The sequence below is a fragment of the Ictalurus punctatus genome, chromosome 14 (genome assembly GCF_001660625.3).
Source record: "Ictalurus punctatus breed USDA103 chromosome 14, Coco_2.0, whole genome shotgun sequence".
Taxonomy (NCBI): Eukaryota; Metazoa; Chordata; class Actinopteri; order Siluriformes; family Ictaluridae; genus Ictalurus; species Ictalurus punctatus.
The window spans coordinates 25630086-25656585 of NC_030429.2; the positions used below are offsets into that span (position 1 = coordinate 25630086).

Genomic DNA, 26500 nt, shown 5'->3' on the forward strand with positions numbered 1-26500 from the left:
AGAAATACTGTTAAAGCCCCAGTGATCCATGTGATTTTACAGTTAGCTTTTTTCTTTCTTTCTTCCGTCCATCCGTCCGTCCATTAAACTTTACTGGTATCTTCAGTATCATGCATTTTGTCTTCCTTTCTTTCATTCTTCTTTAAATTTCTTCCAATTCTCCTTCTTCTGTTTACATTTTTTATTTTCTTTCTTTCCATGGCGGTGTCACTGACTGTTGTTTTTGGGTTTTTCTTCACAGCTCTTGGAATTTTTCGCCATCAGCTGTTGTTGTTTTCCTTGGCCGACCCGTTCGGTGTCTGTCGCTCGGCACACCAGCGGTTTATTTCGTTTTCAGAACGTTCCAAATTGTTGTACTGGGTCCACCCAATATTTGTGCAGTGCCTCTGATTTACTGTCCCCTTTTTTTTTTCCCAGCTTCAAACGGCTCGCTTTTCTCCCATAGACAGCTCTCTGATCGTCATGTTGGTTTATCCTTTTTAACAACAAATGCCGTCTTCACAGGTGAAACTGAAGGCTAAAAGAGCTGTTTAATAATTGTATCATTTGTCCGTAAAGATCCCAGACTTGTTTTACTCCAGAATGTAATCTATATGCTAAGAGTCATATAACAGTACGTGTTATTTTATTTATTCTAATGCAAGACTTTTCCTTTGATGCTGATGCTCCATCTTGGGTGTTGTTCTCTGAAGTGTTTGAGCTCAAGCTCGAGAAGTATTGTTTATGTGCGACGCCTCGTGGTGATCTAATGTTGTCTCTCACGTCGCCTTCAATGTTTCGTGCGATCACGTGTGCGTACTTGTAATAAATTGAGCTCCTCTCGTTGATGGAGCTCATGCTGGCGTGTAGAAATCTCTGTGGAGTTTGTGGTTCATTCACACACACTCTCCACATTTAGACTGTTGTTGCTGAAAAGTTATTAAAATAGAAGCACGAGTGTGAAACGGTGCGAAGGGCCCGAAGACGCCCAGAGCTCACCTTCGAACACGTCTGTCTCTCTCCTCCATGCGTGCTAGGCGTAGTGCAGGGCGTCATGGCGTCTCCGGTGTTAGACAGGGCGAAAGCGTGTAGCTCGTTTCTGCCGATTCGATGGAGGAAGAGAACGAGGGAGAGAGGGAGTTGGGTTTATGATGTTGCGTTAAAGCTCAGCAGTGGCGTAAATTCCGTTCCTGTAGAAATGTGTACAATACAGACAGCACCCTGAGGTCATGCGCCGTCGCTGTGATGTCGTACGCCGTTATTTTATTATTTATTACTGGATTATTTAAATGTTCTTTTTCTTTCTTTCTTGCATTCTTTCCTTTTTTCTTATTTAAAATGTTCATGTTTATAGAGTAGTGTAGAGAGAGAGATTCCTGTAATCCATGAGCATATTTCCCATAATGCCAAGCGTGCTGTCTGTGTGTGATGACCCCCCCCCCCCCCCCCCCCCTCCCCGCAGTGCTGCTTACACACTCTTAACTGGATCTGGTCCCGTTCTGTGAAATCCCGGTTGAGATCAGAGCGCTTCACGCACACAGATGGCTGGAGGTGCGCGAGGCAGAGGGCAAAAAAAACAAAAAAACAAAACAAATAATGTTGGGACGCCTGTTTATTTTGGGTCGTGTTCCAAACTGCTGAACTGTTTACATTTACATCACGTCACTTAGTGTTAGTGAGCTTAAAGGAACGGCTTGAGGTTTGATTAAATATTTCAACATGTTCCACGCTATTCAGTGTGTGACTCTCTCTCTCTCTCTCTCTCTCTCTCTCTCTCTCTCTCTCTCTCTCTCTCTCTCTCTCTCTCTCTCTCTCTGTGTGTGTGTGTTTCAGATTTCCAGTGGGTGCAGGGGGATGTGTGTGAGGTGCAGCTGATGGTGTACAACCCCATGCCTTTCGAACTGCGTGTGGAGAACATGGTAATGTGTAGCATAAAGCAACGCGCACACACACACACACACACACACACACACACACACACACACACACAGGTCACAGGTGCTGCCCATGGCCTGTTAACTTTCCCTCATGCGTCCATCCTTCCTTCTTTACTGTCTTCCTTCATCGTGTGGAAGGAAGTCCATCCATCCACTCTGCAGTGTTTTTATCATGACCGGTCCGGTCTGCGTGCCACGAGCAGGTGTGTGTGTCTCTCTGTCTCTCCGTCTCGGTGCCAGCGCAGTGATGCGCTCCACTCTCCTCGATTCATTTTGTTGGCTGTGTTTCAGTTTTGGAGAATTGAGAAGCTGTGATTTATTTCTGAGGAACAGGAGGAAGGGAAACGGGAAGGAGGAACAGAGGAAGTGTCCCAGCTGTGTGTGTGTGTGTGTGTGTGTGTGTGTGTGTGTGTGTGTGTGCGCGTAGAGCAGCCGCAAGTGTAAGTCCATGTATGGACAGCTCATCTGAGAGATGCAGAGCGTGGAAGTCTGAGCTAATTAACCTTTTCATAGCAGGAAGCAGATGAGCTTTCTCCTGCAGTGATGTAGTTTAATCTGCACGGAGAACACACAGGTGTGGGACAGGCAGAGCGCGTTGATAATATACACACACACACACACACACACACACACACACACACACACACACACACACAGGTGTGGGACAGGCAGAGCGTGCTGATAATACACACACACACACACACACACACACACACACACACACACACACACACAGGTGTGGGACAGGCAGAGCGTGCTGATAATACACACACACACACACACACACACACACACACACACACACACACACACACACACACACACAGGTGTGGGACAGGCAGAGCGTGCTGATAATACACACACACACACACACACACACACACACACAGGTGTGGGACAGGCAGAGCGTGCTGATAATACACACACACACACACACACACACACACACACAGGTGTGGGACAGGCAGAGCGTGCTGATAATACACACACACACACACACACACACACACACACACACACACACACAGGTGTGGGACAGGCAGAGCGCGTTGATAATACACACACACACACACACACACACACACACACAGGTGTGGGACAGGCAGAGCGTGCTGATAATACACACACACACACACACACACACACAGGTGTGGGACAGGCAGAGCGTGCTGATAATATACACACACACACACACAGGTGTGGGACAGGCAGAGCGCGTTGATAATACACACACACACACACACACACACACACACACACACAGGTGTGGGACAGGCAGAGCGCGTTGATAATACACACACACACACACACACACACACACACACACACACACACACACAGGTGTGGGACAGGCAGAGCGCGCTGATAATACACACACACACACACACACACAGGTGTGGGACGGGCAGAGCGCGTTGATAATACACACACACACACACACAGGTGTGGGACAGGCAGAGCGTGCTGATAATACACACACACACATACACACACACACACACACACACACACACAGGTGTGGGACAGGCAGAGCGTGCTGATAATACACACACACACACACACACACACACACACACACACACAGGTGTGGGACAGGCAGAGTGTGCTGATAATACACACACACACACACACACACAGGTGTGGGACAGGCAGAGTGTGCTAATAATACACACACACACACACACACACACACACACACACACACACACACGGTGTGGGACAGGCAGAGCGTGGTGTATGGTGTTGCAGCTGTTGTTCAGTGTATTTTGGATGGGTCTGTGTATTAAACCCTCGTGTGTGTGTGTCAGTGTCAGGGATCAGTAATGTTTAGTGTTTGGGTTTTTTCGTGTTATTTCACGCGTCCGTCTGCTCACCGGACACCGCACGGTGACGTTCATCCTCATGTACATACACACGCATTAAACACAACGTCCGCAACAACCACCCTGGTCACGTCCACGTATCGGACCATGAGTCCATAACGCCATTATCATAACAAGCCTACTGAGACGGCTGTGTTCATACACGAAATGGTAAATACAGTTGCAATCTAAAGTATTCACCCCCCATTGCAGATCAGGTTTATTGTCAAAATGTACAGACAGCTGGTTGCAATGAACACACCAAACAAAAACAGTTGAAATAGTTCGAAACGACGAATGCTTTGAGCGGTTTCCCCAAATTCAACTGAAAATGCAACTTATAATGATTTCTCCAGTCTCTAAATTATTCACCCCCCTGAATAGAATCCCTCACAACACACAGATATGCAGAACAGGTGTTGTCTCAAGCACACCTGATGCTAAACTAATCAAGGGCTTCATTGGAACACATGAAATACCAGGACGGGCTAGGGGTAGAGAATGTATGAAATACCTGGACGGGCTAGGGGTAGAAAATGTATGAAATACCCTAACGGGCTAGGGGTAGAAAATGTATGAAATACCTGAACGGGCTAGGGGTAGAGAATGTATGAAATACCTGAACGGGCTAGGGGTAGAGAATGTATGAAATACCTGGACGGGCTAGGGGTAGAAAATGTATGAAATACCCGGACGGGCTAGGGGTAGAAAATGTATGAAATACCTGAATGGGCTAGGGGTAGAGAATGTATGAAATACCTGAACTGGCTAGGGGTAGAGAATGTATGAAATACCTGGACGGGGCAGAAAAAGGAAGCGATCAACGGCTGCAAGCAGATTTGTGAGAAGGCAGGTTGTGAAAAACCCTCGAGTGACTGTAAAAGACCTGCAGCGAGACCTGGTGTAACAGCACTGAGGTGTCAGTGAGCACAGTAAGGTGCGTACTAAACGCAGAAGGTTTCCATGACAGAACTCCGAGACGTTCACCGCTACTGACCCGAAAGCACAAGAAAGGTCGCTCAAAATCATATAAATAATCCACAGAAGGTTTGGGATTCTGTTCTGTGGCGTGATGAAACAAAACTGGAACTTTTCAGCACGATGGATCAGCGGTCTGTCTGGAGGAAGAAGAATGAAGAAGGAACACTCTGTCCACAGTCGAGCATGGTGGAGGCTCGGTGATGCTCTGCGGCTGCTCTGCGGCTGCTCTGCATCCTCTGGCACTGGAAACCTGCAGCGTGTGGAAGATGAGATGGATTCATTGAGGTATCAGGAAATCCTAGGAGAAAACGTCACGCCGTCTGTGAGGAAGCTGAAGCTTGGACGTCATCGGACCTTCCGACAGGACGACGATCCCAAGCGTACCTCAAATTCCACCAAGGCTGGGTTGCAGAAGAAGTTCCATCCTATAGGACCATCACAGTCACCTGACTTGAACCCCATAGAGACTCTCTGGTGGGATGTGAAGAAGGCGGCTGCAGCACAAACCCAAGAATATTACTGACCTGGAGGCCGGTGCTCATGAGGAACGGGAGAAGATTCCTCAGGAACGCTGCAGAAGCTCTGCATCTCGTTTACAGCAGGTCAGAACAGCAAAAGGAGCTCTACTGAGTACTAGAGACGATCGCCATGAAGGGGGTGAATAATTTTGAGACTGGAGAAATCATTATAAGTCGCATTCTCAGTTGAATTCGGGGAAACCGCTTGAACCATTCGCTGTGTTGAACTATTTCAATCGCTTTTGTCTGATGTGTTCATCGCAAACCGCTGAAAGTCTGTACATTTCGACAATAAACCTGATTTGCACTGGGGGTGAATAATTTTGATTGCAACTGTATCCCTCCATCCTCTATCCATCAGTCCACTCTCCCTCCATCCTCTATCCATCAGTCCACTCTCCCTCCATCCTCTATCCCTCCATCAACTATCCCTCCGTCTGCTCTCCCTCCATCCTCTATCCATCAGTCCACTCTCCCTCTATCTGCTATCCCTCCCTCCACTCCCCCTCCTTCCTCTCTCCCTCCATCAACTACCTCTCCTTCCTCTCTCCCTCCATCCTCTATCCCTCCATCAACTACCCCTCCTTCCTCTATCCCTCCATCTACTCTCCTTCCATCCTCTTTCTATCAGTCCACTCTCCCTCGATCTGCTATCCCTCCCTCCACTCTCCTTCCATTCGCTATCCCTCCATCAACTACCCCTCCTTCCTCTATCCCTCCATCTACTCTCCTTCCATCCTCTTTCTATTAGTCCACTCTCCCTCGATCTGCTATCCCTCCCTCCACTCTCCTTCCATTCGCTATCCCTCCATCAACTACCCCTCCTTCCTCTCTCCCTCCATCAACTACCCCTCCATCAACTACCCCTCCATCCTCTATCCCTCCATCTGCGCTCCCTCCGTCCTCTATCCCTCCATCATCTACCTCTCCTTCCTCTCTCCCTCCATGCTCTATCCTTCCATCAACTACCCCTCCTTCCTCTCTCCCTCCTTCCTCTCTCCCTCCATCCTCTCTCCCTCCATCCTCTACCCCTCCTTCCTCTCTCCCTCCATCCTCTATCCCTCTATCTGCTCTTGGTCCATCCACTCTCCCTCCTCTCCTCCTCCACTTCACCCGTTCTCTTCAGTCCATGAACGACGGCTTCCGTGCTGAGAACACCAGCAATTTTTCTGGGGAAATGGAGTGTGCGTGTTGCGAGTGATTTCATCTCGCACTGATCATGGAGTGATTGCAATGATGGATTATCTGAGCAAAGAGGAGGAAGAAGAAGAAAAAGAGGGAGGAGGAGAAAAAAAAAAGTCTTCTCTTGTTTTCTCCCCATTATTTCTCATACATCATACAAATCTCTCAAATACGCATTTCTCCATTATATAATCTGTCTTTTTCTTTTCCTCTCTTTCTTTCTTCTTTTATTTACTCTTTCTTTCTTTCCATTTGTCTGTTTTCTTATTTTAGATTATTCGTGTGTGTGTGTGTGTGTGTGTGTGTGTGTGTGTGTGTGTGTGTGTGTGTGTGTGTGTGTGTGTGGCTAGGTAGCTTTTGAAGCTATATACAGTATAGAGACAGGCCACGCCCACACACGACCTGACACAAGCATCACATCAGTAGTGTGTTAGCAGGTCAGAGCTGTTCTGCTGCAGGTAGTGTGTGTATCGCTGTACGGTTAAAACCGTGTGGGAATGATTTATATCATAATAATAATAATAATAATAATAATAATAATAAGTTTGTGATGTTTGTTTGCGTTTCTCGGTGTGTTTCAGGGTCTGCTGACATCCGGCGTGGACTTCGAGTCTCTGCCCGCCGCTCTCTCTCTCCCCGCCGAGTCCGGGCTCTACCCCGTCACTCTGGTGGGAGTCCCGCGCACCGCCGGCACCATCACCGTCAGTGGTGAGTCAAACGACACACACTCTCACACACTCTCACACACTCTCACACACTCTCACACACACTCACACTCACACACACAAACATTCACGCACAGACACACGCATACACACACACACACAGACACACACACACACCCCCAGCTTCAGCTGACTGTGTGAGCTCCATCACTTGTTCAGGACCAGCCCTGTCCTTAACATCCTGTACACTTGCTGGAAAATACTCTGCTCTAGTGTGTGGAGCTGCACATTAGCAGTTTTTTGATTTCCTATTCCTGGAGTTTTCTGTGTGTGTGTGTGTGTGTGTGTGTGTGTGTGTGTGTGTGTGTGTGTGTTGTGCAGGTTACCACACGTCAGTGTTTGGTGTGAGCAGTGACTGCCTGCTGGATACTTTGATTGGTGTGAAGTCCAGCGGTTGTGTGGTGGAGGTGGTGCCGTCACTGCCTCGCCTCCAACTCACCACCTCCCTACCACGGTACGTCTCGCCTCCTCTCCTCCTGTCTCGCCTCCTCTCCTCCTGTCTCGCCTCCTCTCCTCTTGTCTCACCTCCTCTACTCCTGTCTCACTTCCTCTCCTCTTGTCTCACCTCCTCTACTCCTGTTTCACTTCCTCTTCTCTTGTCTCACCTTATTCTAGTCTCTCCTCCTGTCTCACTTTGTTCTAGTCTCTCCTCCTGTCTCACCTTGTTCTAGTCTCACCTCCTCTCCTCATGTCTCACCTTGTTCTAGTCTCACCTCCTCGCCTCCTGTCTCACTTCCTCTTCTCTTGTCTCACCTTGTTCTAGTCTCACCTCCTCTCCTCCTGTCTCACCTTGTTCTAGTCTCTCCTCCTGTCTCACTTTGTTCTAGTCTCTCCTCCTGTCTCACCTTGTTCTAGTCTGTCCTCCTGTCTCACCTTGTTCTCATCTCTCCTCCTCTTCTCCTGTCTCACCTTGTTCTCGTCTCACCTCCTCTCCTCCTGTCTCACCTTGTTCTAGTCTCACCCCCTCTCCTCCTGTCTCACCTTGTTCTAGTCTCTCCTCCTGTCTCACCTTGTTCTAGCCTCTCCTCCTCTTCTCCTGTCTCACCTTGTTCTAGTCTCTCCTCCTGTCTCACCTTGTTCTAGCCTCTCCTCCTCTTCTCCTGTCTCACCTTGTTCTAGTCTCTCCTCCTGTCTCACCTTGTTCTAGCCTCTCCTCCTCTTCTCCTGTCTCACCTTGTTCTAGTCTCTCCTCCTGTCTCACCTTGTTCTAGCCTCTCCTCCTCTTCTCCTGTCTCACCTTGTTCTAGCCTCACCTCCTGTCTCACCTTGTTCCAGTCTCTCCTCCTCTTCTCCTGTCTCACATTGTTCTCATCTCTCCTCTTCTCCTCCTGTCTCACCTTGTTCTAGTCTCTCCTCCTGTCTCACCTTGTTCTCATCTCTCCTCCTCTCCTCCTGTCTCACCTTGTTCTCGTCTCACCTCCTCTCCTCCTGTCTCACCTTGTTCTCGTCTCACCTCCTCTCCTCCTGAATCACATTGTTCTCGTCTCACCTCCTCTCCTCCTGTCTCACCTTGTTCCAGTCTCTCCTCCTCTTCTCTTGTCTCACATTGTTCTCATCTCTCCTCTTCTCCTCCCGTCTCACCTTGTTCTTGTCTCACCTCCTCTCCTCCTGTCTCACCTCCTCTCCTCCTGTCTCACCTTGTTCCAGTCTCACCTCCTCTCCTCCTGTCTCACCTTGTTCCAGTCTCACCTCCTCTCCTCCTGTCTCACCTTGTTCCAGTCTCTCCTCCTCTTCTCCTGTCTCACATTGTTCTCATCTCTCCTCTTCTCCTCCTGTCTCACCTTGTTCTAGTCTCTCCTCCTGTCTCACCTTGTTCTCATCTCTCCTCCTCTCCTCCTGTCTCACCTTGTTCTCGTCTCACCTCCTCTCCTCCTGTCTCACCTTGTTCTCGTCTCACCTCCTCTCCTCCTGAATCACATTGTTCTCGTCTCACCTCCTCTCCTCCTGTCTCACCTTGTTCCAGTCTCTCCTCCTCTTCTCTTGTCTCACATTGTTCTCATCTCTCCTCTTCTCCTCCCGTCTCACCTTGTTCTTGTCTCACCTCCTCTCCTCCTGTCTCACCTCCTCTCCTCCTGTCTCACCTTGTTCGAGTCTCTCCTCCTGTCTCACCTCCTCTTCTCTTCTTACTTTATTTGATCTTATCTTCTTTTTATCCTGTCACATTATTTTTTTTGCCGCATCACTTCTCCACCACGTCTTCACTCTCCTCTCCTCCGTGTAGAATACAAGAAGCAGCTGTTTGTTATTTTGTGTGTTTTCTTGAATCTGATGACTAATAAATTACAACAATGAGATCTTTCATTTCTGCTGTAGGACGATTTCTGACTAAAATGAAACTCCAGAAAGAGTGTCCTCATCCTCACTACTGCAAACCTCTTCATGTACACAGAGAGACACTTTAATGGATTTCTTCCTTTACTTACAGTGCGTGTGTGTGTGAGTGTGTGTGTGTGTGTGTGTGTGTGTGTGTGTGTGTGTGTGTGTGAGTGAGAGAGAGGACACACACTCCACAGCTCCACACTCTCTGCATTTTTACGAGGGTGAATAATTAAAGCCCTACATCTCCTCCTGAAACTTGTAACACACAGGACAGGAAGGTGTTCAGTCTGATGCCGATGATGAGCTTCTGCATGTTGTCCTAAAAACGAGAGTCCTGTGTTCTGATTGGCTGCGGTGACTTAAGGGGAGGGAACTGGGGTCCGACGCTCAGTACCAATTCATTTCAGGGTTTATGGAATATTAATGTTAGATTAGATTAATATTCATTTGAGTGGCATTAATTCTTTATTAACGCTTCACGTCTGAGTTAAAGGGACGTCAGGGAATGACGGAGCCGTGTGTGCGTGTGTGTGTGTGTGTGTGTGTGTGTGTGTGTGTGTGTGTTTTTCCTCACGATTCCTCATTCAGCTAAAAACAGAAAGAAAAAAAAAATCATTCAACATTCTTTCACATATCTGTGGACTCGGGAGTTTATTTATTTTTGTACATTTCTGATATTTATTAATGCATCTTTCTAATTAAACTCTGTACATGTGTTTTTTTCCCTGTATTTTTGTCATGTTTATTTATGTAAATCTTTTCATTTAACATAAAAATTTCGAAGATTTATTCGTGTATTCTTTACTGTTTATTTTTTAATATATTCATTTATTACTTTATTGCACATTTTAAAGACTTCTTTATATATATATATATATATAAAATGTCATTTATTTTTGACTTATATAATTTATAATAATTGACTCACTACGTTTGTGAATATCATTACTCAAGCTCAAAATCCTTTTTTTTTTTTTTTCCCTTCTAATTCTTTTCTTTTTAAAAAACATGATTTTACCTCTAAAAGTTTTTACAAATTAAAATCATTAGTAAGTGTAAAATGATCTTAATTAACCTGGAACTTTAGTCTGCCAACAGTCATAATCAGGTTGCATTTGTTTTACGTTATACAGTATGCGAACCGCACACACACACACACACACACACACACACACACACACACACACACACGCGAGTGATATAACAACTGCAATAACAACTGCGATTAATTTTAACCATCTGCTGTGTGTGTGTGTGTGTGTGTGTGTGTGTGTGTGTGTGTGTAGGTCTGTTTGTGTCGGTGCTGAGGATCTGTCCAGCAGTGTGTGTCTGCAGCTGTTTAATGGAGAAACTCAGCAGCTCACCATCACACTTGAGAACATCGGTTCTGAGACTTTAAACACACTGGAACTGTCGTCTAGGACACTCACTACTAAAGGTACACACACACACACACACACACACACACACACACACACACACACGTCTGTCCTCCTGTACCTGTGAGTGTGTTTTGTAATCTCAGACTGAATAATTCTTATTAAAGCTATTAGAGTCAGAGATCTCACCAGGCTCACTTCAACTACACACACCATACACACACCATACACACGCTGTCCACACACACACACACACACACACACACACACACACACACACACACACACACACACACACCTTGGTCTTTGAAGTTGCCTTGGAAACCAGACTAAGTGGAACTGAGGTGACTGATTGCTTTGACTGGGGTCACTATTCTGTTTCTGTGTGTGTGTGTGTGTGTGTGTGTGTGTGTGTGTGTGTGTGTGTGTCTGTGCTTTGATCTGAGGATCAGCAGCTGGCTCGTACCTGTTAGACTTGTTAATGAGTTGATCTTCTAATAAATCACAGCCTACAGAGCGTGGAGATGGAGAGAGTGTCTTTAGAATTATATATATATATATATATATATATGTGTGTGTGTATATATATATATATAAAAAGTATTCTATTTTTGATTTTAATAAAGCATTGAAGATTTCCTCTCAGAATAATTATCTCATTAGTAACATGAAGGAAGATGTCTGATGGTTACAGTGTTAGCCTGGCGCTAACACTGTCACCATGGCAACCCGCAATAAAATAAAGACAGGCCAGTTCCACCAGTGGCCACTCGCTCTCGGTGGTGATGTAATAAAACTGCTCGGATATTTTATCGCATCATTAATAATCTTTATTTCATCACTTACATCAGAGCTATTCCGACTTTTCTCCATGAGGTCCTCTTCCCAGATCCTTTGAGACGCTGTGCCCAAAACAAACTCCGTCATCAAACTACTCAAATTACTGCAGCGTGTATGTATAACACAACAGGTCCTCATCTGCCTCAGGCTTTTATCGCCTGTTCCCTGTAAAGTTACATAAAGTGGCGTAAAGTGATGTGAAGTAACATGGAGTAAAGTCATGTGAAGTGAATACAGAAACTTAAAGTAATATAAAGTGAAGTAAAGTGCAGTAACCGTTTTAGTAAGTATAGTAGCAGGTTCAGTGTAACCCAGACTGGTGGCGTGATACGCACAGTGAAATGCCCCAGTGTTGAGACACTAAATATCAGCATTTTTTTTTAACCCCGCTTGTCCAATCAGATTAGAGGACTCGGAAATAAACGTCATATAAGGCGAAGTAAAGTGATCTAAAGTTAAGAAACGTAATTGTAAAGTAATGTAATGTGACGTAAAGTAACAATGTAAAGTAAGGTAACGTCTTGTAATGTAAAGTAAAGTAGCGTCATGTAAAGTAACATCATGTAAAGTAGTGTCATGTAAAGTAAAGTAGTGTCATGTAACGCCATGTAAAGTAGCTCATATAAAGTAGCATCATGTAAAGTAGTGTCATGTAAAGTAGTGTCATGTAAAGTAGCATCATGTAAAGTAGCGTCAAGTAAAGTAGTGTCATGTAAAGTAAAGTAGTGTCATGTAACGTCATGTAAAGTAGCATCATATAAAGTAGCATCATGTAAAGTAGTGTCATGTAAAGTAGCATCATGTAAAGTAGCGTCAAGTAAAGTAGTGTCATGTAAAGTAAAGTAGTGTCATGTAACGTCATGTAAAGTAGCGTCATGTAAAGTAGCATCATGTAAAGTAGCATCAAGTAAAGTAGTGTCATGTAAAGTAGTGTCATGTAAAGTAGCATCATGTAAAGTAGCATCATGTAACGTCATGTAAAGTAGCTCATATAAAGTAGCATCATGTAAAGTAACATCATGTAAAGTAGTGTCATGTAAAGTAAAGTAGTGTCATGTAACGTCATGTAAAGTAGCTCATATAAAGTAGTGTCATGTAAAGTAGCTCATATAAAGTAGCATCATGTAAAGTAAAGTAGCGTCATGTAAAGTAGTGTCATGTAAAGTAAAGTAGTGTCATGTAAAGTAAAGTAGTGTCATGTAAAGTAGTGTCATGTAAAGTAAAGTAGCGTCAAGTAAAGTAGTGTCATGTAAAGTAAAGTAGCGTCATGTAAAGTAACATCATGTAAAGTAGTGTCATGTAAAGTAAAGTAGTGTCATGTAACGTCATGTAAAGTAGCTCATATAAAGTAGCATCATGTAAAGTAGTGTCATGTAAAGTAGCGTAAAGTAGTGTCATGTAAAGTAGTGTCATGTAACGTCATGTAAAGTAGCTCATATAAAGTAGCATCATGTAAAGTAGTGTCATGTAAAGTAGCATCATGTAAAGTAGCGTCAAGTAAAGTAGTGTCATGTAAAGTAAAGTAGTGTCATGTAACGTCATGTAAAGTAGCGTCATGTAAAGTAGCGTCATGTAAAGTAGCATCAAGTAAAGTAGTGTCATGTAAAGTAAAGTAGTGTCAAGTAGTGTCATGTAAAGTAGTGTCATGTAACGTCATGTAAAGTAGCGTCATGTAAAGTAGCATCATGTAAAGTAGCATCATGTAACGTCATGTAAAGTAGCTCATATAAAGTAGCATCATGTAAAGTAACATCATGTAAAGTAGTGTCATGTAAAGTAAAGTAGTGTCATGTAACGTCATGTAAAGTAGCTCATATAAAGTAGTGTCATGTAAAGTAGCTCATATAAAGTAGCATCATGTAAAGTAAAGTAGCGTCATGTAAAGTAAAGTAGTGTCATGTAAAGTAAAGTAGTGTCATGTAAAGTAGTGTCATGTAAAGTAAAGTAGCGTCAAGTAAAGTAGTGTCATGTAAAGTAAAGTAGCGTCATGTAAAGTAACATCATGTAAAGTAGTGTCATGTAAAGTAAAGTAGTGTCATGTAACGTCATGTAAAGTAGCTCATATAAAGTAGCATCATGTAAAGTAGTGTCATGTAAAGTAGTGTCATGTAACGTCATGTAAAGTAGCTCATATAAAGTAGCATCATGTAAAGTAGTGTCATGTAAAGTAGCATCATGTAAAGTAGCGTCAAGTAAAGTAGTGTCATGTAAAGTAAAGTAGTGTCATGTAACGTCATGTAAAGTAGCGTCATGTAAAGTAGCGTCATGTAAAGTAGCATCAAGTAAAGTAGTGTCATGTAAAGTAAAGTAGCGTCAAGTAGTGTCATGTAAAGTAGTGTCATGTAACGTCATGTAAAGTAGCTCATATAAAGTAGCATCATGTAAAGTAAAGTAACATCATGTAAAGTAACATCATGTAAAGTAGTGTCATGTAAAGTAGTGTCATGTAACGTCATGTAAAGTAGCTCATATAAAGTAGCATCATGTAAAGTAGTGTCATGTAAAGTAACATCATGTAAAGTAGTATCATGTAAAGTAGCTCATATAAAGTAGCATCATGTAAAGTAAAGTAGCGTCATGTAGTGTCATGTAAAGTAAAGTAGCGTCAAGTAAAGTAGTGTCATGTAAAGTAAAGTAGCGTCAAGTAAAGTAGTGTCATGCAACGTCATGTAAAGTAGCTCATATAAAGTAGCATCATGTAAAGTAAAGTAACATCATGTAAAGTAGTGTCATGTAAAGTAAAGTAACGTCATGTAAAGTAGCTCATATAAAGTAGCATCATGTAAAGTAACGCCATGTAAAGTAGCTCATATAAAGTAGCATCATGTAAAGTAGTGTCATGTAAAGTAGTGTCATGTAAAGTAGTGTCATGTAAAGTAACATCATGTAAAGTAAAGTAGTGTCATGTAACGTCATGTAAAGTAGCATCATGTAAAGTAGCGTCAAGTAAAGTAGTGTCATGTAAAGTAAAGTAGTGTCATGTAACGTCATGTAAAGTAGCATCATATAAAGTAGCATCATGTAAAGTAGTGTCATGTAAAGTAGCATCATGTAAAGTAGCGTCAAGTAAAGTAGTGTCATGTAAAGTAAAGTAGTGTCATGTAACGTCATGTAAAGTAGCGTCATGTAAAGTAGCATCATGTAAAGTAGCGTCAAGTAAAGTAGTGTCATGTAAAGTAGTGTCATGTAAAGTAAAGTAGTGTCAAGTAGTGTCATGTAAAGTAGTGTCATGTAACGTCATGTAAAGTAGCGTCATGTAAAGTAGCATCATGTAAAGTAGCATCATGTAACGTCATGTAAAGTAGCTCATATAAAGTAGCATCATGTAAAGTAACATCATGTAGTGTCATGTAAAGTAAAGTAGTGTCATGTAACGTCATGTAAAGTAGCTCATATAAAGTAGTGTCATGTAAAGTAACATCATGTAAAGTAGTGTCATGTAAAGTAGCTCATATAAAGTAGCATCATGTAAAGTAAAGTAGCGTCATGTAAAGTAGTGTCATGTAAAGTAAAGTAGTGTCATGTAAAGTAAAGTAGTGTCATGTAAAGTAAAGTAGCGTCAAGTAAAGTAGTGTCATGTAAAGTAAAGTAGCGTCATGTAAAGTAACATCATGTAAAGTAGTGTCATGTAAAGTAAAGTAGTGTCATGTAACGTCATGTAAAGTAGCTCATATAAAGTAGCATCATGTAAAGTAGTGTCATGTAAAGTAGCATCAAGTAAAGTAGTGTCATGTAACGTCATGTAAAGTAGCTCATATAAAGTAGCATCATGTAAAGTAGTGTCATGTAAAGTAGCATCATGTAAAGTAGCGTCAAGTAAAGTAGTGTCATGTAAAGTAAAGTAGTGTCATGTAACGTCATGTAAAGTAGCGTCATGTAAAGTAGCATCATGTAAAGTAGCATCAAGTAAAGTAGTGTCATGTAAAGTAAAGTAGCGTCAAGTAGTGTCATGTAAAGTAGTGTCATGTAACGTCATGTAAAGTAGCTCATATAAAGTAGCATCATGTAAAGTAAAGTAACATCATGTAAAGTAACATCATGTAAAGTAGTGTCATGTAAAGTAGTGTCATGTAACGTCATGTAAAGTAGCTCATATAAAGTAGCATCATGTAAAGTAGTGTCATGTAAAGTAACATCATGTAAAGTAGTATCATGTAAAGTAGCTCATATAAAGTAGCATCATGTAAAGTAAAGTAGCGTCATGTAGTGTCATGTAAAGTAAAGTAGCGTCAAGTAAAGTAGTGTCATGCAACGTCATGTAAAGTAGCTCATATAAAGTAGCATCATGTAAAGTAAAGTAACATCATGTAAAGTAGTGTCATGTAAAGTAAAGTAACGTCATGTAAAGTAGCTCATATAAAGTAGCATCATGTAAAGTAACGCAATGTAAAGTAGTGTCATGTAAAGTAGCTCATATAAAGTAGCATCATGTAAAGTAGTGTCATGTAAAGTAGTGTCATGTAAAGTAACATCATGTAAAGTAAAGTAGTGTCATGTAACGTCATGTAAAGTAGCATCATGTAAAGTAAAGTAGCGTCATGTAAAGTAGTGTCATGTAAAGTAACATCATGTAAAGTAGCGTCATGTAAAGTAGTGTCATGTAACGTCATGTAAAGTAGCTCATATAAAGTAGTGTCATGTAAAGTAGCATCAAGTAAAGTACTGTAAAGTAGTGTCATGTAAAGTAATGTCATATCAAGTAATGTAAAGTAACGCAATGTAAAGTCATATAAAGTAATGTCATATAACGGAATGTAAAGTAATGTACAGTAACGATCTGATTTTAAAAATACAATATTAACAAAAACAGACTTATAACAATGTGGTCAGTCGGCTGTTCTACCTATTGGGTAGCATCGCATTGTCATCACCGGTGGTAGATAAAATGGAGGATAGCGACAGATTGGGTGCTTTGATGTGGATCACTTCACCTTGTACTGTGGCTTCTTTCCATCCGGATGTGGCTCCATTTGGATGTAACCACTGGATAATAGCGCTGCGTCCTGCGGGATTGTGTCAGTGTGACGACCGGCGGCGGCAGCACGTGCAGCGCTGGATGACGCGGGGCAGTTTGTTTCATCGGCTGCATGCAGACAAAGACAGAGAACTGCTCCAGTTTAGAAAGTTTTATTGATTCTTCTGATGCTTCTCTCAGGTAACATTCACGCTAACCCAGACCCTGAACTGGCACAACTCGAAACTCCAGATGACCTTAAATACAGCGGTGGATTACGTCTTATTCGTCCGAGTGTACACAGTTTAATTAACATCCTGTGACATTATGGTTCCGTCAGAAACGTGGCTAAAATCGTCAGTTACGGACAATACGATTCACGTTGATGGATACAATGTGTATAGGACAGATCGCACTAATAAGGGAGGGGGAGCTGCGTTTTATGTCAGAACGGCGTTGAACTGTACTGTTATTGAGTCGATCAGTGAACCAGTGTTTTGAACTGTCTGTAATTCAGTTAGATCTTCCAACCTTGTTGGTTTTACAGTAATAGGATGCTATCGTCCGCCGTCGGCATCTCACGAAGCTTTCACCCTGTGCTGGACTGCCTGAAAGTGTTTTCAGACTATGACTTTGTTTTGCTGGGAGACTTAAACCGGCACCAGCTTTCGAAATCCTCAGATTTACTTAAGGATATCTGCAACGCATTAAATTTGTCTCAGCTGAACTTAAAACATGTGGACAAGTCTACATTGCTCGATGTTATACTAACAAATTCTCCACAGAAGTATTCTTCAGTTGGAATATTCAGTAACGATGTTCGTGATCATTGCACTTGTCGCTTACGTTAGAAATGTAAAACTTCCTAAATGTAAGCCTAAATGTATATTTAGACGGAATTTATCAACATTTTATTGAGCAAGCCTTTTTACCTGACCTGTATAATAATAGCGAAGTGTTCCATGTCAGGTGAAATGACAGATGTTGATCTGGCGTGGAATTATTTTTAAAACTACATTTTTTAGCCTTGATTTAATAAGCACGTACCTCTAGGAAGATTTAGAGTCCATGGTTTAATAAATCTGTCTGTTCTTCCATCAGAGAAAGAAATAATGCATGGGCCAAGGCTAAAAGAGGTAATATGATGCTAGTGATTGGGAACAGTAAAGGGCGTTAAGACATAAATGTACTAAAATGATCAGAAATACAAAAAAAAACAAAAAACCCAAAAACAAAGTGAATATTATCTTGACTTAATAAATAAAAATCTTCCTGATCCTAGTAAATTTTGGAAGCTGGTTAAATCATCAGTTAGGTCAATGCCACCTCCAGCTGCTCCTGATTTATTAAAGGTAAACGATGAAGAAATGAAGGGTAAACAAAATATTGCAGATGCTTTTAATAAGCATTTTATTGATGTAAGTGGAATTACTTCTTCAGGTCTTGCTGTAGACGCTAAAGATAATATGGCCATCCCTTCCAGTTGTAAAAGAAATCATTTTAATTTTCTTCCCATTTCCGCATCACAGCTTCGTAAAGCTCTGTCAAGCCTTGATAGTAAAAAGTCTTCTGGCCCTGATCAAATAGAGCTTTTTAAAAAAAAAAAAAAAAAAAAATCAATTATCTTTTAAAAATATCTGTGGATCTGATGGCGAAAAAAACACGGCCTCTATTTTTCTCTATCTGAATCTAAGTAGTGGTTTGATTCCCAGCTCCTGGAAGTCAGCAGTTCGTCCATTATCGAAAGGTGCAGATTCCACCCTATTGGATAATTATCGCCCTGTTATCCGCCCGATTGTCTGCTCCAGCTGAAGTGTTTGAATCCCTGGTTAATGAGCAGTTAGAGCGCTATTTGTCGATTAATAATATCTTAAGTCAAACTCAATCAGGTTTTAGACAAGGACATGATACTATAACTGCTGCGATGTCAGTCACCAATGACATTATTACTGCACGGAATGATAAAAAAAAATAATCATGTGTTTCACTTTATATTGATTTATTAATGATCCATGGTCTTCTTTTACCAAGGCTCAAATGTATGGGTTTTAGTAACACAACCCTGACGTGATCTTTAAACTGTTTGACTGGAAGAACTCAGTGTGTCTCACTAGATCCTTACTGTATAATTCTACTCCTCTAATAGTAAAGGCAGGCGTACCTCAAGGATGTATTTCGGGACCTACTCTAATTTTTATTTATATGAATGAACTTGGTGTAGGACCGGATCCAGCAAATCCATTGCCACTTTTATGGAGATGATACCGTCATCTATACTATGGCTCGATCTGTAAAAGTGGCAATGGATTCCTTACAGACTGCTTTTAATTTATTTCAGACTTCTCTTGTTAACCTAAAATTAGTGCTAAATACCAAAAAGGCTAAATATATGATTAACACTTGATGATTTTATGATGAAAACTTTTGATGGCACTCCTCTTGAGAGGGTTGGTATGCGTATTGATAGCCTTTTGAAGAAAAAAAAAAAACTCAGACCAAGGCTAGGTTTTATTTTCTTTTTTGCTTTACTGCTCGAAGAGAAATAGTACAAAGTACCTTTTTTCCAGCGTTGGGCAAAACTGCAAGTAGTCTATCATGCCGCTTTACGATTTGTAACTGGTGCACGTGTCCGTACACGTCATTGTAATTTATATGAAACGACGCAATGGACTTCGCTCTGCTTAAGGAGGAGAAACCGTATGCTAATTTTCATTCTGAAAGCTTTACTGGGTAAGTTACTGCAGAATATATCTCATTTGTCGACATGTTGTGCTAGTGTATATAATACCGGATCAACAGAAACGTTTCTTTTTATTTAACGCGCCAATTTTCCGCACAGAGTTCCACACATGGGTCTGTGCCATCTCTCGATCTGTTTAAAAACATTTTAAAGTCTGTTTTTATAGAACAATGTCAACATTTTAATAGCTGCGCATGATTTGCATTGTTTAGTAGATTTGGAGTTTAACGTAATGTAAAGTACATAAAATAAGGTCGTGTAAAGTTATGTAAAATAAAATCATGTAAAGTCATGTAATTTAAGGTAATGCAACGTAACGTGAAGTACCGTGAGGTATATCATGTAAAGTACGTAATATAAAGTCATGTAACGTTATGTAAAGTAAAATATACAATGTAAAGTCATGTAATTTAAGGTAGTGTAAAGTGAAGTACCGTGAGGTATATCGTGTAAAGTAACATCATGTAAATTATGTAATATAAAGTCATGTAAAGTTAGGTAAAATGAAATATTGTAAAGTCATGTAATTTAAAGTGACGTATTGTCAAGTGAAGTACTGTAAGGTAAATCTTGTAAAGTCATTTAAAGTTATGTAAAGTAAAATAAAATATTGTAATGTAATGTAAAGTACTTTAAGGTACATCATGTAAAGTAACATGATGTAAAGTACGTAATATAACGTCGTGTAAAGTTATGTAAAGTAAAATGACAATGTAAAGTCATGTAATTTAAGGTAATGTAAAGTGAAGTACTGGAAGGTCTATTGTGTAAAGTGACGTAATGTCAAGTGAAGTACTGTGAGGTAAATCTTGTAAAGTCATTTAAAGTTATGTAAAGTAAAATAAAATATTGTAATGTAATTTAAAGTAATGTAAAGTACTTTAAGGTACATCATGTAAACTAACATGATGTAAAGTACGTAATATAAAGTCGTGTAAAGTTATGTAAAGTAAAATGACAATGTAAAGTCATGTAATTTAAGGTAATGTAAAGTGAAGTACTGGAAGGTCTATCGTGTAAAGTGACGTAATGTCAAGTGAAGTACTGGAAGGTAAATCTTGTAAAGTCATTTAAAGTTATGTAAAGTAAAATAAAATATTGTAATGTAATTTAAAGTAATGTAAAGTACTTTAAGGTATATCATGTAAAGTAACATGATGTAAAGTACGTAATATAACGTCGTGTAAAGTTATGTAAAGTAAAACGACAATGTAAAGTCATGTATTTTAAGGTAGTGTAAAGTAACGCAAGGTAAAGTAAATGTAAAGTAACAAAGCAAAGTAGCATGAAGCAACATAAAGTAAAATATTGAAACATTAATCAAATTAAATGAAATAAAAAAAATAAACCCAGGCGATGAGGAGATTTATAATAAATGAGGATGTGCCAACCCTGCAGAAGAACAGTGTGTGGCTCCACCCCCTGAGCGAACGCAGTAAAGGACATAACATTGTACATTTTCACTATAAATCAGTCTGCTCTGATGTTCTCTCACATTAGCTTGTGTATGTGTTGTCTATCATTACTCAAAGAAGGATTAGCCAAGCTAGCTAGCTAGCCAGTTTTATTTGCTACTGTGAACTAGCCATGTTAGTTAGCCCCAGCAGGTTTGTACTCTTCTGTGGGGTTAATACAATGTCACTGTTGTAGCGACTGGATTAACTGGAGTGTATGAGAGACTACTGGACACAGTGTACTCTTTCTAAAGTATATACACGTGTGTGTGTGTGTGTGTGTGCGCACACACACACACACACACACACACACACACAGTAGAGTTGGACTATAAATGTCATGTCACATTTCTCCCTGACCTGTTGGCACTGCTAATGAAAAAGAAACAGCGAGATGGAGGGAAAAAAATATCTCCGAGTCTTGTTCTTCTCACACAGGAAAATGTCAAACACACTGATATGCGCGCACACACACACACACGCACAAACACACACACACACACACACACACACGGATATCACCTGTATTGTTACAGCTGACACTTGTGCTTGATCGGTTGGTCTTTTTATTTTATCTGTCTGTCTTTATCTCCCTGTCTCCCTTTCTGTCCCTCTGTCTCTCTCTCTCTCTCTCTCTCTTTTTATCTGTCTCCCTTTCTATTCCTCTCTCTATCTCTTCACAGCACCCTCCACTAATATTGGCACCCTTTTGGTAAATCTGAGTAAAGAACGCTGTAAAAAATTTGTCTTTATTGTTGAACCTTTTGATCTTTTGTTCAAAAACTTCACAAAAATACTCCGCTCTCATGGATATCAGACAATTACAAACACAACACAGGTTTGTAAAAAACAAACAAACATATCTTTGTTAAATATAGTTGTGCAACAATTATTGGCACCCCTATGAATTCATATGAGAGAAATATGTTTGAAGTATATTCCCATTGATATTTTACTCTTTTTTTTTTAGTACACCTGGGTGACTAGGAAGAGGAAATTGTTTAAGCATGACTTCCTGTTTCACAGGGGTATAAATATGAGGTAACACACAGGCCAAATTCCCTTAGTCACTCATAACAATGGGTAAGAGCGAGGAATACAGCTGTGATGTGCAGCAAAAGGTTGTTGAGCTTCACACAATGGGGCGTGTCTATAAGAAAATAGCACAAGCATTGAAAACGCCCATTTCACCATCAGGGCGATAATTAAGACGTTCCAGTCCACTGGAAATGTTATGAATCGACCTGGAACTGGACGTGTGTCTGTATCGTCTCAACACACTGTGAAGAGGACGGTTCGAGTGGATAAAACATCTCCGAGGATCACAGCTGGAGAACTGCAGAAGTTAGTCGTGTCTTGGGGTCAGAAAGTCTCCAAAACTACAATCTGAAGTCTCCTACATCACCACAAGCTGTTTGGAAGGGGTTCAAGAAAAAAGCCTCTACTCTCATCCAAACACAAACTCGAGCGTCTTCAGTGTGCAGACACGACTGGAACTTCAAATGGGATCGGGTTCGATGGTCAGATGAAACCAGAATAGAGCTTTTTGGTAATAAACACAGAGGTGGTTTTGGAGCACACAGAGAGGTAGCCATGTGGAGAAGTACCTCATGCCCACGGTTAAATATGGAGGAGGATCTTTAATGTTCTGGGGCTGTTTTTCTGCCAGAGGACCTGGACATTTTGTTAGGATACATGGCATCATGGACTCCATCAAATATCAACAGATATTAAATGAAAACCTGACTGCTTCACACTCAAGGTCCTGCCCTGACCATCCCAGTCCCCTGACCTGAACCCCATAGAAAACCTGTGGGGTGAACTGAAGAGGAGAGTCCACCAGCGTGGACCTGAAATGTGAAGGATCTGGAGAGGTTCTGTACGGAGGAACGCTCTCAGATCCCTCGCCATGTATTCTCCAACCTCATCAGGCATTATAGGAGAAGACTCACGACGTTATCTCGGCAAAGGGAGGCAGCGCAAAGTATTGACTAAAAGGGTGCCAATAATTGTTGCACACCTATATTTAACAAACATGTATTTTTGGATAAACCTGTGTTGTGTTTGAAATTGTTTGATATCCATGAGAGCGGAGTATTTTATCGATTTTTCTTAAACAAAAGATCGAACGGTTAAACAGTAAAGACAATTTTTCACTGCCTTCTTTGCTCAGAATTATCGAGGGTGCCAATATTAGTGGACACTGTGTCTCTCTGTCCCTCTGTTTGATTTTATCTATCTATCTATTAATATCTGTGTCTTTTTATCTATCTGTCTTTGTCTGTCTCCCCTTCTCTCCCTGTCTCAGTCAGTCTTTGTCTTATTGTCTCTCTGTCAGTGTGTCTGTCTGCCTCTCTGTGTCTGTCTCTCACTTTCTCATTTGCCTCTGTGTCTCTGTCCATCCATCCATCCATCTACCAAGCTGTCTGTCTACCTGTCTATCTGCCCTGCTGCCTGCGTCTGTCTGTTTGTCTACCAGTTCGTATGTCTGTTTTTCTTGTCTCACTCTCTCTCTCTGTCTCTCTCACACACACACTGACTAGGCGGTGGTGTGTTTCCATGCTAGTCCCTGTATCTGTGTATCAGATGAAACTCGAGCCTGTCCTTCAGCGTGTCTGATTGCTGCGTTGTGTTTAATTTCACTCTTCACTCAGAAGTGCGCACTTTGCTGGAGTGTTTAAGTGCGCACTTTCCCCGCAGCGCCGGTCCATTAACGGTGGTCACGTGCGCGATCGGTTAGCGTGAGAGAGCGGTATAGTGAGCAGTACGGTCTCTGCGCTCGCCTCAGCTCTGCTCCCGCGGGAGATGATCGGTGACCCGTGCGGCGCCGCCGTTACGCCGTTTCCTTCTCCTCGCCGCGTGTGGCGCGGCAGTGCGACTGCTCGGGTCTGCGTACGGTCAGGAGAACACTTAGCGCTCAGCAGGAAGTGCTGCGGCGGTTTTGGATGCTGTGAAATGCTCATATTTATAAGTGAGAGTGCACACACACACACACACACGCGCGCGCGCGCGCGCGCGCACCCGTGTACACATGGTGTCCCATCAGGGTTGATTTATTGTCTATAGAAGGAAGGCAGGAAGCAGCAGGAGCTGGTCGATCTGCGTGCACTACTCGGGCTGCTCCTTATTTATGGACGTTAATAGCGGCTTTTTGCTACTTTACATTCTTGTGTGTTTCAGCCGCTTTTCTTTTAATAGTGTTTTCACTCCAAGTCACGGCTGGTGTTTGATGTCGGCTGTCTTTAACGCTGGATTCAGATCAGCTCCGGGGAATTTCTCACTGCCTTTTAAATAAATGTAACACGCGGACGCGTGTCAGTGTTAGAGGAGTGCGTATACGGTCCCGACACGACCATCAGAACTTTACCGTGGTCAGACAGGCCACGCCCACAGGAGACCAACTCCGAGTGGAGGGGAGAGAGGTGTGGGTGTGACGGCAGGGGGACTTTATAATCGGGTTGTGTTGATTCTGTACAGTGTGTACGGGGCACCAGTTCCTCTCTCATGGCTCTGACTTGAACTGACTGTCTGCCCCGCCCCTTTGCCCCTGTGTGTGTGTGTCTCTCTGTCTGTCCATCCATCCATTTGTCCTTCTGTCTGTCTCTCTCTCTCCCCCTGTCTGTCCATCCATGTGTCCCTGTGTCTGTCTGCCATCCTGTCACTTTGTCCCTACATCCATTTATCCTTCTGTCTGTCTGTCTGTCTGTTCACCATGTGTCTGTCTGTCCATCTATCCATTTATCCTCCTGTCTGGCTCTCTGTCTGTCTGATTGTCCATTTGTCCCTGTCTCTCTCTGTCCATCCATCCTTTTGTCCTTCTGTCTTTCTCTCTCCCTGTCTGACTCTTTGTCCCTGTGTCTGTCTGTCTGTCTCTGTCCACCCATCCATTTGTCCTTCTTTCTGTCTGTCTCTGTCTCTCTCTGTCTCTCTCTCTCTCCCTCTCTCTCTCTCTCTCTGTCTGTCTATCCATCCATCCGTGTGTTCCTGTGTCTGTCGGCCTGTCTGTCTCTGTCCATCCATCCTTTTGACCTACTGTCTGTCTGTCTCTTTCCCTGTCTGTCTGTCCATCCTTCCATGTGTCCATGTGTCTGTCTTCCATCCTGTCACCCTCCATCCATTTGTCCTTCAATCTGTCTGTCTGTTCATCCATGTGTCTGTCTGCCCGCTTGTCTCTCTGTCCAACCATCCATCTGTCCTTTGGCCCGTCTGTCTGCCTCTATCTATCTGTCTGTCCACCTGCCGATCTGTCTGTCTGTCTATCTGTGTCTCTGCACGTCTGTCTGTTTCTGAATGTTTGTCTGTTCATTTGTTCATCTGTCACTCCGTCTTTGTCTGTCTGTCTTTCTGTCTGCCCATCTTTCTGCTTGCCTGCCTGTCTGTCTGTGTCTCCCTGTTTGTCTATCTGCACTTTTCTGTCTGTCTGTCTAACCCTCCTGCACTCTTTATTTCTGACCCATGCTGGTGATGAACCTTGTTGCGAGTCTCGATGTAATGCGAGCCTGTAACCTGACGTCCTCCGTATCGTGAGCGTTTGCGGGTCGTTATCTCGGTGTCGCCGTGGTACTGAGCGATGTGCAGCTCGGTCCGGTTCCGCTCCAGCCCGTGGTCCCGCGGTGACGGCTGCACACGCCGTGGCACCGCTCCGTCTTTTAATAAAGTAAACCGAGTGTGGCGATGACGAGCGACGCGTCTCTCTGTGTACTGCTCTATTTTCGTTTGCTCTGGTTTGCTGAGCCGCAGTCGGATTGTTTTTGTTGCGTCTCTGCGTGGTGTGCTCATCTGTCTGCTTACAGCTTTCTTCTTTCTTTCTTTTCCTTCCTCCCCTTCTTCCTTCCTCCCCTTCTTCCTTCCAGCCTTTCAGAGCTAATCATCGAATGCGGTCGTATCTTCATTATAACATAACTTCGTGCCTCTTCCTTTCTTTCCCCGTTGGATAGGGTTTATCCTCAGGGCCGTGCTGGTGAGCCGTAAGCGTAGCAGACGGGCGCTCGGTCAGGTCTCTGTACACGGCACATCGAATTATCCAAACCGTCGGCATTGTTTTACTCCTTCGATAAATCGAGATTCGGTGTAATTTCCACCGAAACAGGAAGTCAGGGCGGGACATATCGAGTGCCTCATCCTCCTCCTCCTTTTTTTTTTTTTAAATAGCCAATAGCGTTTAGCTTGCCTCAGAGCCCGGGGCTAAGCCGTACTTGACACTCGGTACCGTGGACGCGAGGCCGAGCAATAACGGTGCGTTGGATTCACTCGTGAGGATGTTTCTCCACCTCCTTCAGCCGTTCCAGAGGACCTCGCTCAATCTTCTAGAGATAAAGGAAATGAACCAGCGGTTGTCTCTGGAGTCCGGCTGTATCAGTTTGAGTCGAGAACAGAGGGTGACGGTTCGACCGAGGAGGCGGACGGTCATCACCGGGAGGTCGTTCATGCTTCTCGATGGAATCATTTCCGTCTCGAGCAGCAACGGCAGCTCCGGCAAGGTGATTTTTTTTTATAACGTCGTGGGCGGGACGTTTCAGGTTCTACAGGAAGTCTGACGAGAACCCGAAGTGCAGAGCGATGTCATGGAAACCGTCGCTCCATATCGGCGGCGGAGACGGACCGTACATTTTAAATGTTGTACATCTTCT

General features: G+C 42.7%; 1 protein-coding gene across 2 annotated transcripts in view; it reads left to right on the plus strand.

Moving 5' to 3' along the window:
* The window catches only part of trappc9 (trafficking protein particle complex subunit 9), a 246251-nt gene that overhangs the window by 70305 nt on the left and 149446 nt on the right, over positions 1-26500 (plus strand). For both annotated transcript variants that reach the window (XM_053685549.1, XM_053685550.1), the window contains 4 exons: positions 1813-1898; positions 7041-7167; positions 7506-7638; positions 10790-10941. In XM_053685549.1, the coding sequence (XP_053541524.1) occupies positions 1813-1898; positions 7041-7167; positions 7506-7638; positions 10790-10941 (498 nt within the window). The remainder of the gene's footprint in view (positions 1-1812; positions 1899-7040; positions 7168-7505; positions 7639-10789; positions 10942-26500) is intronic.